Raw genomic sequence first — 19,369 nt, 5'->3', positions numbered from 1 at the left:
AATATCCACTTCCGGTGGGAATCCACCCACTTCCGTCCTCACATTCCTCCCCTCCCTCACTCCCTCCCCTCACCCCCCCTCCCCTCTCCCCCCTCCCCCCTCCCCTCACCCCCCTCCCCTCACCCCCCTCCCCTCTCCCCCCTCCCCCCTCCCCCCCCTCACTCCCTCCCCCCCCTCACTCCCTCCCCTCAATCCCCCTCTTCCTTCATTCCCCCTGTTCCCCTCTCCCTCAAACCCTCCCTCCCTCTCACTCCCCCTCTTCCCCACCCCCTCCCCTCAATCCCCCTCTTCCTTCATTCCCCCTCACTCCACCCTCCCCCTCACACACTCCCTCCCTCTCACCCCTTCCCCACCCCCTCCCCTCAATCCCCCTCTTCCTTCATTCCCCCTCACTCCTTTCCCTCACACTGTCCCTCTCTCTCACCCCCTCTTCCCCACCCCCTCCCCTCAATCCCCCTCTTCCTTCATTCCCCCTCACTCCACCCTCCCCCTCACACACTCCCTCCCTCTCACCCCTTCTCCACCCCCTCCCCTCAATCCCCCTCTTCCTTCATTCCCCCTCACTCCACCCTCCCCCTCACACACTCCCTCCCTCTCACCCCTTCCCCACCCCCTCCCCTCAATCCCCCTCTTCCTTCATCCCCCCTCACTCCTTTCCCTCACACTGTCCCTCTCTCTCACCCCCTCTTCCCCACCCCCTCCCCTCAATCCCCCTCTTCCTTCATTCCCCCTCACTCCACCCTCCCCCTCACACACTCCCTCCCTCTCACCCCTTCCCCACCCCCTCCCCTCAATCCCCCTCTTCCTTCATTCCCCCTCACTCCTTTCCCTCACACTGTCCCTCTCTCTCACCCCCTCTTCCCCACCCCTCCCATCAATCCCCCTCTTCCTTCATTCCCCTCACTCCCCCTCTCCCTCAAACCCTCCCTCCCTCTCACTCCCCCCTTCCCCACCCCCTCCCCTCAATCTCCCTTAATTCCCCCTCTCCCTTCATTCTCCTTCATACCCTCCCTCCCTCTCACTCCCCCTCTTCCCCTCAATCCCCCTCTTCCTTCATTCCCCCTCACTCCACCCTCCCCCTCCCTCACACCCTCCCTCCCACTCACTCCCCCTCTTCCTTCATAGAAACATGGAAACATAGAAGATAGGAGCAGGAGTAGGTCATTCGACCCTTCGAGCCTGCTCCGCCATTCAACGTGATCATGGCTGATCTTAAAGTTCAGTACCCCGTCCCCACCTTCTCTCCGTAACCTTTAATACCCTTATACTGAAGAAATAGATCTAATTCCCTCTTAAATAGATTTAATGAACCTGCCTCTACTGCCCTCTGTGGCAATGAATTCCACAGATTCACCAGATTCAAGAAATTCCTCCTTATCTCGGTCCTAAATGGTTTGCCTATTATCCTCAAACCATGGCCCCGGGTTCTGGACTCCCCCACCATTGGAAACAGCCCATCTGCATCCATTCTGTCCAGTCCTGCCAGAATTTTATGTCTCCATGAGATCCCCTCTCAATCTTCTAAACTCCAGCGAGTACAATCCCAATTTGCGCAATCTTTCCTCATAAGTCTCCCTCACTCCCCCTCCCTCACACCCTCCCTCCCTCACACTCCCCCACTTCCCCATCCCACTCCCCTGAATCCCCCCTCTTCCTTCATTCCCCCTCCCTCAAATCCTCCCTCCCTCCCCCTCTTTCCTACCCCCTCTCTCCTCAATACCCCTTCATTCTCCCTCTCCCTCACAACCTCCCTCTCCCTTGCTCCCCCTCAATCCCTCCCCCTCTCCCCTCATTCCCCCTCCTCCTCACACCCTCATCTCCTTTCCTCTCTCCTTCCTTCCCCTCCCTCCCTATCCCTCCTCCCTCACTCCTTTCCATCCTTCTTCACTCTTCTCATCCTCTTCACCCCACATAACTCTGACCACAGACCCCTCCTCTATGTTGCTCCCCCCAACCCCACATTGTGAACACATTCCTAAACTCTCCCGACACCCATTTCAGTCCTAACCTCATTACTTCTCCCTGATGCCACATCACCCCTCACCATGAATTCATCTTACTTCCCCATGGCCACTCATCTTCCTCATTCCATTTACCCAAACCTTCACCCCGAACATCATCCTGACCCTTCACCCCAACACATCGCCCTTCATCCTGACTCGTTACCCCGACCATTCATCCCCTCTTCAGCCTGTTACCTCGACCCTTCACCCCAATCCTTCACCCTGTTATCCCATCAGTTCACTCCAACAATCGCCCCTTAACCCTGACCCTTCATCTTGTTACTCCAATCCTTCATCCCAAACCTTTACCCCAACACATTGCCCCTTCACCCTGAACTTTTATCCCAACCCTTCACCTCAAGGCTTCACCAAATTACTCCAAACCTTCACCCTTTCATCCTGACCTTTCACCTCCCCCTTAAGAATAAAAGAGATGAACTTAGAGCTTGGATCAGTACGTGGAACTATGATGTTGTGGCCATCACAGAGACTTGGCTGGAGGAAGGGCAGGATCGGCTGATGCAGGTACCGGGTTTTAGGGGTTTTAAAAGGAATAGGATGGGAGGTAGAAGAGGGGGGTGGGGGGATAGTATTACTGTCAGGGATAATGTCACGGGCTGTAGAAAGGGAGGTGGTTGCAGAGGGAGGGTCCACTGAGTCGGGGTGGGTGGAAGTCAGAAACAGGAAGGGAGTTCTCACTGTGCTGGGAGTCATCTACAGGCCCCCAATAGCCCTCGGGACCCCAAGGAGCAGATCAGCAGGCAGATTTTGGAATGGTGAGAAATACAGGGTTGTCGTTATGAGTGATTTCAACTTCCCCTAATATTGACTGGCACCTCCTGATTGCAAGAGGGATGGAAGGGGCTGAATTTGTCAGGTGTGTACAAGGAGGATTCCTGACACAATAGCTAATCAGTAAATTGGCTGTTTAACGAACTGGTTCAAGAAGCCATTTTTACCTTTCACGCTGGACCAATGTTAAATGGTTCTCTGTGCCCTTTCACACTCAGAGCAGAGCGGCACCTATCCTCCACCGTGACATCCTGAGTGATGCATTGAGTGATGGTGGACCTGAATGGCTCATTCTCTGCTGTACATAATGCTTAATTACGTTTTAATTAAGCATGAATAATTTTATTTAAATATAAAATCATAGTACATAGATCAGGATTTAGTAAATAGAAAGTTTATACCTTTTTAATCTTTTGTTTCCTTCATGTTCCTGCAAGCACACAAGTACGTCATCAATGTGTCACTAATTGGTCCCAGGATAACCCCCACCCCGTCCTTTCACACTGGGCTAACCAGTACAAAATGCACCCTGACTTAGGCAGTCAATCCCCGGGGTGCTCTGATCCCTGCGTGTTGATTCGTGAGCATTCAGACTGGCAGTTAATTACTAGAATAAAGTGCCAGTGTGAAAGGGGCTAGTATGTGGTCCAGCCGACGAGAGGAGAGGCCAGACTGGACCTGGTTCTGGGGAATGAACCTGGTCAGGGAATGGAGCTCTCGGTGGGGGACCATTTTGGTGAGAGTGACAACTCCCTGAGCTTCAACATAGTTATGGAAAAGGATATAAACAGTCAAATGGGGAAGGTGTTTAACTGGGGAAGGGCTAATTATGAAGAGATGAGGCAGGAACTAGCGAGAGGAAATTGGGAACAAGGGTGAAAGCACAGAGGTAACGTGGAGGGAGTTTAGAGACCATTTTTGCTGGGTTCAGGATAAGTTTGTCCCACTGGGACAAGGAAAATGTGGTAGGAAAAGGCAGTGGTGGATTAACTACCACCTGGACTCTAGGTTGTGCTTTAGTAAGGCCACCCCAGGGTGGCATCATGGGGAGGTTTGGGCATTTGCAGGCCATGCACACTCACACAGTGGCAAATCTACGTAAAACAGCGTCTATGGCAAGCACTGAAATTCCATCCCTGTCCAAATATCTGACACCCATCTTGTCGATAACTTTACCAACTCAAAAATACAAGTCAAGCTCTCAATGCTGCAGGGATCTCCCAATGCATCAATTCCCTCTCCACCCCAGCCCAGCCACTGACCCCTTCTCCTCCTAACCACTTCCAACTTGTCCCTGCCGACCCCTTCCCCAGCCTGTACCTGCAGATGCCTCTCTAGCACCACTGCTTCCAGACCAATCAATGCTTAGTAGTGCAACTCTGCAGCCACCTCGGCTCCATTGCCTCGAGGGCCCGACAGCGTCCATGACCCCACAGCCCTCCTGCATCTTCGCTGCTTCTGATCCATGCCCAGCTCCTTTTTCCCTCCTTGACAGTGCAAACACACTTTAAGGCCAGGCAGCCATTTTGTGGGGCCAGCGCCAGCCCTGCTCCGAGCTGTGACTGTATCAGAAGTGTTGCAATGGCGCACACTGCTGCTTCTTCTTCCCCTCCCTCCCCGCTTTGCCCACCTGGTGCTCTGCCATGGTTGCATGCGGCGTAGTCTCACAGCAGATGTGTGTCACCGGCCGCCTAAGGTTGACCGGGTAGCAAACTGATGGAAAGTGAGCTCGGCACTGGCCTGGCCAATGGGAAGTGCAGTCATTCGGAGGGCCCCTGAGTCCTTGGCTGTGTATTAAGAGTGGATTTTATCTTATATTATTTCAAAGAAGCATGGTACATGAAGGCTAAATCAGATCAAATAATTTTATTACCATTAGTTTTCCGGTACTTCCCATACGTCCCATAATCCCCATGCAACTGTATTTGAATAGTAAATAAAATCTCCTGAAGTGTATGGGTCATGTATACTTCCCTGCATTATGATTACAATTGTTGGAATTAACGGTATAATGACAATTGGGTACATAATTACAGATAGAAGGCAGACGACAAAAGGCACGTGTGTTTCCCTGGCAATGGCACAGTCAGAGTGGTCCCAGCTGCATGGGGGATTATGGGTAACAAAGCTGGCCATTGATCCCACGTTGAGCCATCATGGCCCTGAGAAGGCCTGTTGTTTTTTTAAAAAATTTCAGTAAATAGATGAAAGACAATCGACAGGAACATTGAAAGCTACAAGTTGTTGCAATTTAAAAATAATTTTAATATCGAGGCTCAGTTCCCTTTGGCATCATCAAGTAACATTTCTATTGTTTGACATCAGGCCCCCTTATATTCTGGGGCCCCTAGGCTTCAGCCTAATGGTTAATCTGCCACTGGGAAAAGGAAACCATGGATGACAAAACAGGCGTGGAAACTAGCCAAGAGGTAGAAGGAAACATATAAACCATATAACAATTACAGCACGGAAACAAATACTCTCCTCTAGTCCCACCTCGCTGCACCTTGCCCATAACCCTCCATTCCACTCCCATCCATATACCTATCTAATTTTTTCTTAAATGACAAAATTGACCCTGCTGCTGCTTCTCCTGGAAGCTCATTCCACTCAGCCACCTCTCTCTGAGTAAAGAAGTTCCCCCTCATGTTCCTCTAAACTTTTGCCTCTTAACTCTTGACCTCTTGTTTCAATCTCTCCTACCCTCAAGGGAAAAAGCCTATGCACATCAACTCTATCTATCCCCTCATAATCTGAAATACCTCTATCAAATCCCCCCTCAACCTTCTTCTTTTCTTTGGCTTGGCTTCGCGGACGAAGATTTATGGAGAGGGTAAATGTCCACGTCAGCTGCAGGCTCGTTTGTGGCTGACAAGTCCGATGCGGGACAGGCAGACACGGTTGCAGCGGAAAATTAGACCTAATCAGCTCAATCTTTCTTTGTAATCTAGATTCTGAAACCCAGGTAACATTTTCGTAACTCTTCTCTGCACTCTCTCTACCTTGTTGATATCCTTCCTAGAATTCAGTGAGCAGAACTGCACACAGTACTCTACATTTGGCCTCACCAATGCCTTGAACAGTCTCATCAACACTTCCCAACTCCTGTATTCTGTGCTTTGATTTATAAAGGCCAACATACTAAAAGCCTTCTTCACCACCCTGTCCACATGCGATTCTACCTTCAGGGAATGATGCACCGTTATTCCTAGATCTTTCTGCTCCACTCCATTCCTCAATCCCCTCCCATTTACTATGTACGTCCTGTTCTGATATTCCTTCCAAAATGAAGAACCTCACACTTCTCAGCATTAAACTCCATCTGCCATCTTTCAGCCCACTCTTCTAAGCGTCCAAATCCCGCTGCAATCTTCATGATCCACAATTCCACCTATTTTAGTATCATCTGCATATTTACTAATCCAATTGACCACCTCATCATCCAGATCATTAATGTATAATGACAGACAGCAATGGACCCAACACCGATCCCTGAGGCACACCGCTTGTCACCGGCCTCTAGGTAAGGAAGCAAAAAACAGGAAGGGCTCAATGAGAAGTATACAGTAGCCAGAAAGGAGCTTAAGAAAGGACTTAGGAGAGGTTGAAGGGGGCAGGAGAAGCCTTGGCTGTGGGATTAAGGAGAACCCCAGGGTGTTCTATGCATATGTGAAGAACAGAAGGATGAATGAAGGAGGCACCACTAAAGGATAAAGGAGGAAACATGTGCTGGAGGTTGGGGATGTCCTAAATGAATACTTTGTGTCAGTATTCACCAGAGGAAAAGACCTTGATCATGGTGAGGTCGAAATAGAACAAACCTGTGCGCTGGACAATGTGGAGATTAAGAAAGGGGATGTGCTTGGATCTTCTTAAAAATGTTAGAATTGATAAGTCTCCAGGGCCAGATGTGATATACCCAAGGTTGCTGTGGGAAGAGAGAGAATGGATTGCTGGGGCATTGGCTATGATCTTTGAGTCCTCCCTGGTCACAGGGGAGGTACCAGAGAATTAGACATGGAACAAATGTTTTTAAAACAAAGTACCCAATCACCCCAATTACTTGATCCCTGCTGTCTAGACCTGACATCTGCTTCTTTTTTTCTATCAGAATTTCAATATCTCTGGTCAATCAGGGTCCCCACTCCTGACAGCCTTACCCTTCACTCCAACAGGACCATTCTGTCCCTGAACTCTCCAATCTCATCTTTAAAAGCTTCCCATTTGCCAAATGTCCTTTTGCTACAAACAGCCTCTCCCAGCAAGTTCCTGTCTAATGTTATCAAAATTGACCTTGTCCCAACTTCGGACTTTAATGTGTGGATGATTCCCATTCATTTTCCTTCACCATTTTAAAACTAATCATGTTCTGGTCCCAAAGTTTTCTCCACTGACACCTCAATCACTGACCCTGCAGTATTTCCCGATGAGGTCCAATGTTGAACTCTCTCTTGTTGGGAGATCGACATATTGTTTGAGAAAAGTTTCTTTATAAAAATTCTGTCCCATCCAAAATCCTTTGCACTGTAAGATCAGATGCAGAAGGTACACATGCATAGGATCTATGCTGAATTGAAAGCTTGGATTTGGATTTGATAGCTCCATAGAAGGCTGTTATTGGGGCTGGAGGTCTGTGACCAGTGGTGTTCTGCAGGGATCGCTGTATGTGAGATATATAAATAACCTGGATGAAAACTTAGGTGGGTGTCATGGACAGCAAGGAACAGCCATTCTCAGCTGTTTTTCGGCTATGTAACCCCCCCCCCCCACCCCCACAAAGACTCTGCTCAAAGTTTATGGGCCCTGTGAAGCAGTCAAGTTTTGGTTGCTTTCGTACTTCTCTCCTACTGACTACGTAAAAATATTTATGCTGCATGAGGTGAAAAGAAAACAAGGCTTTTACTTAAATGTGCTGTGGCCCGGGGGTGGGGGCTGTATGCCCCCTGTTGAGAATGGCTGGTGTTAAGGGCTATCAAAGAATACAGGGAGAACTAGATCTGTTGTAAACTTAGCTATCTTTCTCAACTGTCCACTACACTACCAATTTTGGTGTCATTGACAAATGTACTTATCAAGGATGATGTTAGGGAATACCTGAAGGTGCATGACAAGATAGGCCCAAGTCAGCATGGTTTCCTTAAATGAAAATCATACCTGACAATGTTTTGAAGAGATCGCATGTAGGATCAACAGAGGAGATGCAGTGGATGTTGTGTATTTGGACTTTCAAAAGGCCTTCGACAAGTTGCCACACACAAGGCTGCACAACAAGATGAATTACAAGAAGGATTCTCGCATGGGTAGAGCATTGGATGGTCGGCAGGAAACAGAGAGTGTGTATAAAGGGGGTCTCATTGTGGTTGGCGACCGGTTTCCAGTGGTGTTCCACAGGGGCCGCTTCTTTTTACATTGTATGTAAACAATTTGGATTATGGAATAGATGGCTTTATGGCTAAATTTGCAGATGATACCAAAATAGGTGGTAGGGCAAGTGGTGCTGAGGATACAGAGAGGCTGCAGAGAGATTTGGTTCGATTAGGAGATTGGGCAGCACAATGATAAACTACAATGTTGGAAAGTGTACAGTCATGCACTTTGGAAGATAAATGACGGGCATGTGGCCACTGGTTTCACAGTGGACACGACGAACTAACCACTCAAGGTGTTTTTAGAGTGAATCAAACGGATTTACTCTTCATCACCTACACAACCTTTCAAAAGCCCGAATCACGCGCTCGACCTGTGCTGACATCATCACTCATTAATTTCACATGGCTGGTTCGATGCCTTCTGAGAGTTGTCGTGCTACCATAGTGCCACTATAAGCCACCACCCCCCCCCCCCCCCACCCCAGAACCAGCAGAAAGGTTTGTCTGTCTAGTCGACCTCTGTGACGGACGGTTGGCTGCTACAGTGGGGAAGACTTGTCCACATGAGCTGGTTTAAGCCTGTCAGTAGTGAAAGACTAAGGCTTCCCTCCAATGTCCAAAGTACAGGTCAACCTAGTTTGTCTGTGTATTCTATAAGGTCCTTCGTAAGTTGTCTGTAAAGGTTGACCAAGTGTTCCCCTTCAGACAAGACATATTCACAGTTTTTGAGGTCTTCAGGCACAAGAGAGTTCTCCATGGGACGATGGTGGTATAGGGGTCAATGAAACCTTTTCACCATTCCATTGGCCTGGGGATGATAGGCTTTTGTTGTACCGAGCAAGTGAGACAAGGCGGTCCACAGCGAGGAAGTAAATTGTGGTCCTCTATTCGAAGTAAACCAAAACGAGCCACCCAGGAACTGAGGAATGCCCGAGCACGAGTCAGTAGTAACATCTACCCTAGGCACGGCCTCGGGTCATCGAGTAAACCTGTCTATTACTGTAAAAAGATAACGGGATCCTCTTAAAACAGGAAGCAGACCAATGATGTCCACGTGGACATGAGCAAAATGCCGAGTTATTGCTGGGAAGGACTGTAGTGGTGCCTTAGCCCTGCTGAAATTCTGCTTTCTGGCAGGCAATGCAGGACCTCGCCATTTGTGTAATGTCTTTTTTAAGACCGCACCACACGAACCTGTCGTAAACCATATGGATCGTTGATCTAATCGATGGATGTGAGAAACCATGCACAGAGTTGAATTCTCGAAGTTTCCATGATGCCAGAACGACTGGGCGTGGGTGCCCTGTTGATATATCACAGAGGAGTTAACTCCAAACTGGACATCCTTCAATTGCAGGTTCGTGATTGCAGTCTGAAAAGCATTCGTCTCATGGTCATGTTCTTGGCTGCGGCCAAAGCCGTGTAGTCAATACTTTGATCTACAAATGAAACCTCGAGTGGAGTAGAGCAGGAAAGTGCATCAGCTACTACATTTTCTTTTCCGGAAATAGGTCGTATTTTTGTGGAAAATTCTGAAATGAATTATAATTGCCGTTGTTGTCGCGCTATCCAGGGCTCTACAACCTTGGAAATCGCAAATGTTAAGGGCTTGTGCATAGTAAAATCTCTGCCCTCCAAAAAAGTAACAGAAGTGTCAAATAGACAAATAAATGGCCAAAAGCTTCTTATCAAAAGCCCTGTATTTCTTCTCTGCTTCACGAAGATGGCGACTGAAGATGCTAACAGTTTCCATTGCCCGTTGACATATTGATGAAGTGCACCTCCTATGGCTGTACTGGAAGCATCTGTAGAAAGGGCGGTGGCTGCATTTAAAACTGGGTAGCTGAGCATGGTGGCATGGGTCAGCAAATTTTTCACCTTCAAGAAGGCATTGTTTCCCTCTTCAGTCCAAAGGATGGTTCCGGCAATTACAGACAGTAAATCGAAAAGAGGCTTCATGATATAAGCTGTTCCCAGAAGAAACTACAGATAAAAAAATACAATTTCCAAGAATTTCTGCAAGCTTTTATAGCAGGTCTTGAGTATTTGATAATAGCTTCAACTTTGGATGGCAGCGGGGTCACGCCTTCCTGAGTAATCCTATGGCCCAAGAAATCAAGTTTCTTGTCCAAAAATGCATTTATCCAATTGATGGTCAGTCCAAAGTTTTGAAGATGAATAAAAAGTGTACAAAGATGTTCCAAATGCTCTTACATGGTCCCACTGACCACTAAGATGTCGTGGAGGTTAATGAAGACATTGGTCGTATCACGTCCTAAAGCTTCCATCACCCGTTGAAATGATTGAGTGGCATTCTTTAATCCAAATGGCATTTGTAAAAATTCAAACAACCCCAATGGAGTAATTATTGCTGTTTTTGGAATGTCCTGGCTCTACTGGTACTTCGTGACGGCCACACACCGTCTATTTTGGAGTACATCTTCACTCCAAGCAAATTAGCCAAGAAATCCTGAATATGAGGTATTGGATAACAATCTGGGATGGTGGCATCATTAAGCTGCCTGCAATCTCTACATGGTCACTAACTTCCATTGTAATGGAGATGCCCAGGGACAGTGGGACCTACGAGTTATGCCTAGTTACTCCATCTTGGCAAACTCGTCCTTAGCTAAACGCAGTTTCTCTGGAGGTAAACGACGCGATTTAGCATGAATAGGTGAGCTCTTAGTACAAATGCGGTAACACTGGGCTTTGCAGTGGAGGCAGAAAATTGTAGAGTAGTAATCTCGGGGAATTCTTCCAACAGGTTGGAGAATTCATCTACTGGTTTACCTAATGTTTGGAGGTGCAGGGCGGGGGCAGAAGTATCTGCCAGAGAAATGGTCTGTAAAGTAGTTCCATCTATTAGCCGATTGGGTGCCTTGTCTTCATGTCTTGGGGTGGGTGTCCCTGGACTGGGTGCCCTGTCCTCATGTCCTGGACTGGGTGCCCTGTCCTCATGTCCTGGGGTGGGTGTCCCTGGACTGGGTGCCCTGCCTTCATGTCCTGGGGTGGGTGTCCCTGGACTGGGTGCCCTGCCTTCATGTCCTGGGGTGGATGTCCCTGGACTGGGTGCCCTGCCTTCATGTCCTGGGGTGGGTGTCCCTGGACTGGGTGCCCTGCCTTCATGTCCTGGGGTGGATGTCCCTGGACTGGGTGCCCTGCCTTCATGTCCTGGGGTGGATGTCCCTGGACTGGGTGCCCTGCCTTCATGTCCTGGGGTGGGTGTCCCTGGACTGGGTGCCCTGCCTTCATGTCCTGGGGTGGGTGTCCCTGGACTGGGTGCCCTGCCTTCATGTCCTGGGGTGGGTGTCCCTGGACTGGGTGCCCTGTCTTCATGTCCTGGGTGTGGATGCCGTGTCCGTGCCCCCCCCCCCCTTCGCCGCCCCCCCCCCTTCGCCGCCCCCCCCCCTTCGCCGCCCCCCCCCCCTTCGCCGCCCCCCCCCCCTTCGCCGCCCCCCCCCCTTCGCCGCCCCCCCCCTTCGCCGCCCCCCCCCCCTTCGCCGCCCCCCCCCCCTTCGCCGCCCCCCCCCCCTTCGCCGCCCCCCCCCCCCCTTCGCCGCCCCCCCCCCCCCCCTTCGCCGCCCCCCCCCCCCCCTTCGCCGCCCCCCCCCCCCCCTTCGCCGCCCCCCCCCCCCCCCCTTCGCCGCCCCCCCCCCCCCCCTTCGCCGCCCCCCCCCCCCCCCCCCTTCGCCGCCCCCCCCCCCCTTCGCCGCCCCCCCCCCCCCCTTCGCCGCCCCCCCCCCCCCCTTCGCCGCCCCCCCCCCCCCCCCTTCGCCGCCCCCCCCCCCCCCCTTCGCCGCCCCCCCCCCCCCTTCGCCGCCCCCCCCCCCCCCTTCGCCGCCCCCCCCCCCCCCTTCGCCGCCCCCCCCCCCCCCCTTCGCCGCCCCCCCCCCCCCCTTCGCCGCCCCCCCCCCCCCCTTCGCCGCCCCCCCCCCCCCCCTTCGCCGCCCCCGGGTGCATCCACGGTGGGCGCCCAGGTGCGGGATGACGCCGTGGCCCGTCCCGTCCCGTCCCGTCCCGTCCCGCTGACCCGGCCCCTCCGCAGCGTCACTGGGGCTGGTATAAAAGCCCGGAGCGGCAGGCGGCGAGCGAGAGAGCGGAGGGCGAGCCAGGCGACGGCTGCGGGGAGCCCGGGGCTGGGACACGCTGGGGGAGGAGCCGGAGCCGAGCCGGAGCCGAGCCGCAGCTGAGCCGGAGCGGAGCAGCCGCACTGCGAAGTTGGCGAAGAGGCGGCACAAGTCTGACGCTGCTTCTCCACCATGTGTGTCCGGCTGCTGCTGGTCGTCACCGCCCTGGACCTGGTGGCCGTGAGCCGGCCGCTGTCCACCTGCTCCACGGCCGACACCGAGCACCTGAGGAAGAAGCGGGTGGAGGCGATCCGCGGGCAGATCCTCAGCAAGTTGCGCTTCACCAGCCCGCCCGAGGATCCCGGGCCAGAGCAGGTGCCTCCGCACGTCCTGGCCATGTTCAACAGCACCCGGGAGCTGCTGCAGGGTCTGGCCCAGGAGCGCCAGCTCGGCTGCCTCACCCACAACACCGACTTCGAGTACTACGCCAAGGAGGTCTACAAGTTCGACATGATCCCCGGCCCCGCTGTCGACAGTAAGTGAGACGCTGCCGGGGCCAGGGTGGGATGGATCCCCACATCTGGAGTGGACAGGGTCCCGAGCGGGGCTGTGGACTGCAATCCCTACATCTGGACTGCACAGTGTCCCGAGCCGGGCTGTGGATTGGAGTCCCCACATCTGGACTGCACAGTGTCCCGAGCTGGGCTGTGGACTGGAGTCCCCACATCTGGAGTGGACAGGGTCCCGAGCTGGGCTGCGGGCTGGAATCCCCACAACTGGAGTGGACAGGGTCCTGAGCCAGGCAGTGGACTGGAATTCCCACATCTGGAGTGGACAGGGTCCTGAGCCAGGCTGTGGACTGGAATCCCCACAACTGGAGTGGACAGGGTCCTGAGCCAGGCTGTGGACTGGAATCCCCACAACTGGAGTGGACAGGGTCCTGAGCCAGGCAGTGGACTGGAATTCCCACATCTGGAGTGGACAGGGTCCTGAGCCAGGCTGTGGACTGGAATCCCCACAACTGGAGTGGACAGGGTCCCAAGCCGGGCTGTGGGCTGGAGTGGTCTGACAGGTCTCCTTACATAAGGGATAAGAACAGCCTGGAAGTCCCAAGGATGAGGAAAGGCTGTCAACCCCCACATCTGAAATGGGCTGTGGGTCCTGAACATGGGTGAGGGGCATCTGATAAGTTGAGCATGGCAGGAAGCCCACCTCACAGCATTAATGGTAGTCTACCATGAAGAGAGGCTAGCCACAATGATCACTTCTCCCTTCCACTGGTTCTACAGCTCCACTTATAGTTCACCCAGCTTTGCCAATACTTTGCCTGATGCCAGGCACTAGGCAAGTGTCATGGAGGCTGGAAAGTCCCAGCATTCATAGCAGCAGTGAAAGGCCTCTATTGAAAGCACAAGCCAAGGAGGGCGGGGAGTGGGGTACCGAGCCAGTCATGAGGGGGAGTGAAGCAGCCAAGAGGTCAGGGTTCATTGGGTCACATGATGCCAATGTGCTGGGTGCCGGTGCATTGGTTATTGGTGCAGGCATAACAGTGCCTTCTACTGCAGCCTGAGCACCTCAGCAAGTTCTAGCCACTGGGGACATCACTGACAGGGCACCCTGAGGTGCAGGTTCATTCAGTGACAAGGCAGGAAGGTGACAGAGCTCAGAGCAACATCTGCAACAGGCAGTCATTTAATAATCATGGAACTCGACAGTGATCTGTTATCAGCTGGTTCACATCTGGCAGTAGAGGTGTTGGAAAATTGTATGATTAACTTGGAAGTAAAAAAATCTTTTCATCATCCATAATCCCACAGAGTGAAGCTCCCTCTGCATTGACCCATCACACACTCCCAGGGTCAGACACAGAGTGAATCTCCCTCCACACCGTCCCATCACACACTCCTGGGGTCAGACACAGAGTGAAGCTCCCTCCACACCGTTCCATCACAAACTCTTGGGGTCAGACACAGAGTGAAGATCCCTCCACACCGTCCCATCACACACTCCTGGGGTCAGACACAGAGTGAAGCTCCCTCCACACCGTTCCATCACAAACTCTTGGGGTCAGACACAGAGTGAAGATCCCTCCACACCGTCCCATCACACTCTCCCAGGATCAGACACTGAGTGAAGCTCCCTCCATACCATCCCACCACACACTCCTGGGGTCAGATACAGAGTGAAGCTCCCTCCGCACTGACCCATCATATGCTCCCAGGGTCAGACACTGAGTGAAGCTCCCTCCACATCTTCCCATCACACTCTTCCGGGGTCAGACACAGAGTGAAGCTCCCTCCATACCATCCCACCACACACTCCTGGGGTGAGACACAGAGTGAAGCTCCCTCCGCACCGTCCCAACACATACTCCCAGGGTCAGACACAGAGTGAAGCTCCCTCCACACCTTCTCATCACACACTCCTGGGGTAAGACACAGAGTGAAGCTCCCTCCGCACTGTCCCATCACACACTCTTGGGGTCAGACACAGAGTGAAGCTCCCTCTGCACCGTCTCATCACACACTCCCGGGGTCAGACACAGAGTGAAGCTCCCTCCGCACCGTCCCATCACACACTCTTGGGGTCAGACACAGAGTGAAGTTCCCTCCACACCGTCCATCACACACTCTTGGGGTCAGACACAGAGTGAAGCTCCCTCCACACTGTCCCATCACACACTCTTGGGGTCAGACACAGAGTGAAGCTCCCTCTGCACCGTCCCATCACACACTCCCAGGATCAGACACTGAGCGAAGCTCCCTCCATACCATCCCACCACACACTCCTGGGGTCAGATACAGAGTGAAGGTCCCTCCACACCGTCCCATCACACACTCCTGGGGTCAGACACAGAGTGAAGGTCCCTCCACACCGTCCCATCACACACTCTTGGGGTCAGACACAGAGTGAAGCTCCCTCTGCACCGTCCCATCACACACTCCTGGGGGTCAGACACGGAGTGAAGCTCCCTCCGCACCGTCCCATCACACACTCTTGGGGTCAGACACAGAGTGAAGATCCCTTCACACCGTCCCATCACACTCTCCCAGGATCAGACACTGAGTGAAGCTCCCTCCATACCATCCCACCACACACTCCTGGGGTCAGATACAGAGTGAAGGTCCCTCCACACCGTCCCATCACACACTCCTGGGGTCAGACACAGAGTGAAGGTCCCTCCACACCGTCCCATCACACACTCTTGGGGTCAGACACAGAGTGAAGATCCCTCCACACCGTCCCATCACACTCTCCCAGGATCAGACACTGAGTGAAGCTCCCTCCATACCATCCCACCACACACTCCTGGGGTCAGATACAGAGTGAAGGTCCCTCCACACCGTCCCATCACACACTCCTGGGGTCAGACACAGAGTGAAGGTCCCTCCACACCGTCCCATCACACACTCTTGGGGTCAGACACAGAGTGAAGATCCCTCCACACCGTCCCATCACACTCTCCCAGGATCAGACACTGAGTGAAGCTCCCTCCATACCATCCCACCACACACTCCTGGGGTCAGATACAGAGTGAAGGTCCCTCCACACCGTCCCATCACACACTCCTGGGGTCAGACACAGAGTGAAGGTCCCTCCACACCGTCCCATCACACACTCTTGGGGTCAGACACAGAGTGAAGATCCCTCCACACCGTCCCATCACACTCTCCCAGGATCAGACACTGAGTGAAGCTCCCTCCATACCATCCCACCACACACTCTTGGGGTCAGATACAGAGTGAAGGTCCCTCCACACCGTCCCATCACACACTCCTGGGGTCAGACACAGAGTGAAGGTCCCTCCACACCGTCCCATCACACACTCTTGGGGTCAGACACAGAGTGAAGATCCCTCCACACCGTCCCATCACACTCTCCCAGGATCAGACACTGAGTGAAGCTCCCTCCATACCATCCCACCACACACTCCTGGGGTCAGATACAGAGTGAAGGTCCCTCCACACCGTCCCATCACACACTCCTGGGGTCAGACACAGAGTGAAGGTCCTTCCACACCGTCCCATCACACACTCTTGGGGTCAGACACAGAGTGAAGATCCCTCCACACCGTCCCATCACACTCTCCCAGGATCAGACACTGAGTGAAGCTCCCTCCATACCATCCCACCACACACTCCTGGGGTCAGATACAGAGTGAAGCTCCCTCCGCACTGACCCATCATATGCTCCCAGGGTCAGACACAGAGTGAAGCTCCCTCCACACTGTTTTCTCAAGGTGTGCTGACCCAGAACGGTGACTGATAACTTTTCCTTACAGATGCTGCCTGACTAGCTGAGTCCCTCCAGCTTCTCTTTGTTCATTCCCTCTCTACTGTCCCATCACACACTCCCAGAGCAGGGATTGCATGATTAAAAGAATGGGTGTTGATTGTGGCATTCCTTCTGTTTGCAAGTTTGTGTCAGACCTATGCCTCCATCTCTATTCTATGCTCTACCGGGTTGAAATGTATGCTTCCCACTGTGTTCCATCTGTTTTTTAGCAACAGGAACTCCCCATTCACTGGGAAGATGTGTCCAGAACTCTGATGCAAGATCCTTCTGCACTGGGACAACTTGCAGTGTGGTTGGATACCAGCAGAGGGAGCAGGTTCCCACCTGGAGGGAGGGCAGAGTGCAAAGCACACACAGAAATGCTGGAGGAACTTGGCTGGTCTTGCAGCACCCACAGGAGGTAAAGATATATAACCAACATTTTCGCCATGAGCCCTTCCTCAAGGTGTGAGTAAAAAGCTGGCAGGTGAATAAAGGGCTGAGATAGGAAGGTGAAGGACGAGCAGGGGAGGCAAAAGACGTTAATTGGATATGATACGAGGAAAGGGGCGAATCGATTTTGGCTCTGTGAAAGGAGACAGGGAGAAAGAGATGCAGATCCAGAGGAAAGGAGGCAGGGGTATGAAGATGGGGGCGGGGTTGGTTTAATGCAAACCGAGGAAGTGGATGTTAACAGGGGGGCGTCCAATTTGCAGCGGTCTCATTCTGGCAGTACGTGAGGCCATGGACAGACATGTCAGCAAGGGAATGGGATGGGAAATTGAAATTTACTTGCCTGTTTTTTGCTTGTATGTTGAAGAAGGGCTCAGTCCTGAAACATTGGTAATGTATTCTTACCTCCTCTGGACGCTGCGAGACCGGCTGAATTCCTGCAGCATCTGTGTGTTTTTATTACAATCACAGCGTCTACAGACTTTCATGTTTCACTTGAGACAAGAGAGTGGTCAGGCTGTGACCACTGCATCCTGTAGCAGCTCCCGAACCTCAGCAAGCACTGAATCCAGGCCTTGTGGGAGCCCCTGGAATTAGCAGAAGAGCTGAGGCTGCCAGCAAATGGAGGAGAGGGCAGGTACTGCAACAAGAGGTGGAGTGAGGGAGTTTGTGTACTGAGGCCAGAGGACTTCAACAGGAAAGTCCACAGACACTGTGATTGTAGTGCAAGGCATAACTGTGCTGGAGAAACTCACCAAATCATACATCATCTACAGGAAGCGAAGCAGGAGAACCAGCGATTCGGGCCTTTTGATCACATAAGGTGAGGTTCTTAAGGACAGGATCTATGAGCATTTGGAGATATCCAGTCTACTCAAGGATAGTCAGCGGGGCTTTGTGAAGGGAAGGTTTATAAATGACCTGGATGAAGAGGCAGAAGGTAGGGTCAGTAAGTTTGTGGATGATACGAATGTTGGAGGAGTTGTGGATGGAGCTGAAGGTTGGTGAAGATTACAAGAGGATATAACAGGATACAGAGTTGGGCAGAGAAGTGGCAGGTGGAGTTCAATCCGGATAAGTGTGAGGTGATGCATTGTGAAGGACAAACCAGAAGGGTGAGAACAGGGTTAATGGTCGGTTACTTAAGAGTGTGGATGAACAGAGGGACCTTGGGGTTCAAATCCATACATCCCTCAAGGTCGCCGCTCAGGTTGATAGGATAGTTATGAAGGCCTATGGGATGCTGGGCTTCATTAATAGGGGACTGAGTTCAGGAGTAGAGAGGTCAAGTTGCAACTTTACAAATCTCCAGTAAGATCACACAGAGTATTGTGTTAAATTCTGGTCACCTCATTACAGGAGGATGTTGAAACCATGGAGAGGGTGAAGAGGAGATTCACCAGGATGTTGCCTGGATTGGGAAACCTTATGAAGAAAGGTTAGGAGAGCTGAGACTTTTCTCTTTGGAGTGAAGAAGGATAAAGGTTGACAAGATTCTGAGAGGCATAGATAGGGTGGACAGCCAGCACCTGTTTCCCAGGACAAGATCAACAAACACCAGAGGACATGAGTGGAAAGTTAAGGGAATGAGGTTTAGGGGACACATCAGGGGTAAGTTATTTACACAGAGAGTTGTGGGTGCCTGGAATGCCTTGCCAGGGGTGGTGTTGAGACTAGAACATTAGGGGTGTTTAGGATACATACTCATGGATGGAGGATAGTTACAAAGTAGGGAGGGATGGTAATTTTTTTGTTGGTAGGAATATACTGTGTGGGCCAGCACAACATTAAGGGCTGAAGGGCCTGTACTGTGCTGTAGTGTTCTATGTTACATTGATGAAGGGCTTGGGACTGAAATAGGTGCTTCATATCCCTTTGCTTGTAAATGCTCCATAGAGTATAGAGTCGAGGGGTGACGGTGCATATTACACCGTGACAAACCGCGCGTCGCCGGGCGTGACGGTGCATATCACACCGTGACAAACCGCACGTCGCCGGGCGTGACGGTGCATATTACACCGTGACAAACCGCACGTCGCCGGGCGTGACGGTGTATATTACACAGTGACAAACCGCGCGTCGCCGGGCGTGACGGTGCATATCACACAGTGACAAACCGCGCGTCGCCGGGCGTGACGGTGCATATTACACCGTGACAAACCGCGCGTCGCCGGGCGTGACGGTGTATATTACACCGTGACAAACCGCGCGTCCCTGAGTGTGACGGTGTATATTACACCGTGACAAACCGCACGTCGCCGGGCGTGACGGTGTATTTTACACCGTGACAAACCGCACGTCACCAGGCGTGACGGTGTATATTACACCGTGACAAACCGCGCATCGCTAGGCGTGACGGTGCGTATTTTTTTATTTGGCTTGGCTTCGCGGACGAAGATTTATGGAG

General features: G+C 52.3%; 1 protein-coding gene across 2 annotated transcripts in view; it reads left to right on the top strand.

Moving 5' to 3' along the window:
• The first annotated feature begins 12,263 nt into the window (after positions 1-12,263).
• The window catches only part of tgfb3 (transforming growth factor, beta 3), a 36,535-nt gene continuing 29,429 nt past the window's right edge, over positions 12,264-19,369 (top strand). For both annotated transcript variants that reach the window (XM_069915849.1, XM_069915848.1), the window contains exon 1: positions 12,264-12,769. In XM_069915849.1, the coding sequence (XP_069771950.1) occupies positions 12,427-12,769 (343 nt within the window). In that variant the 5' untranslated portion in view covers positions 12,264-12,426. The remainder of the gene's footprint in view (positions 12,770-19,369) is intronic.

Source organism: Narcine bancroftii, chromosome 2 (assembly GCF_036971445.1).
Source record: "Narcine bancroftii isolate sNarBan1 chromosome 2, sNarBan1.hap1, whole genome shotgun sequence".
In the NCBI taxonomy this organism is placed as follows: domain Eukaryota; kingdom Metazoa; phylum Chordata; class Chondrichthyes; order Torpediniformes; family Narcinidae; genus Narcine; species Narcine bancroftii.
Note: the sequence above shows the minus strand (reverse complement) of the source record. Positions and strands in the feature narration are given on the sequence as shown.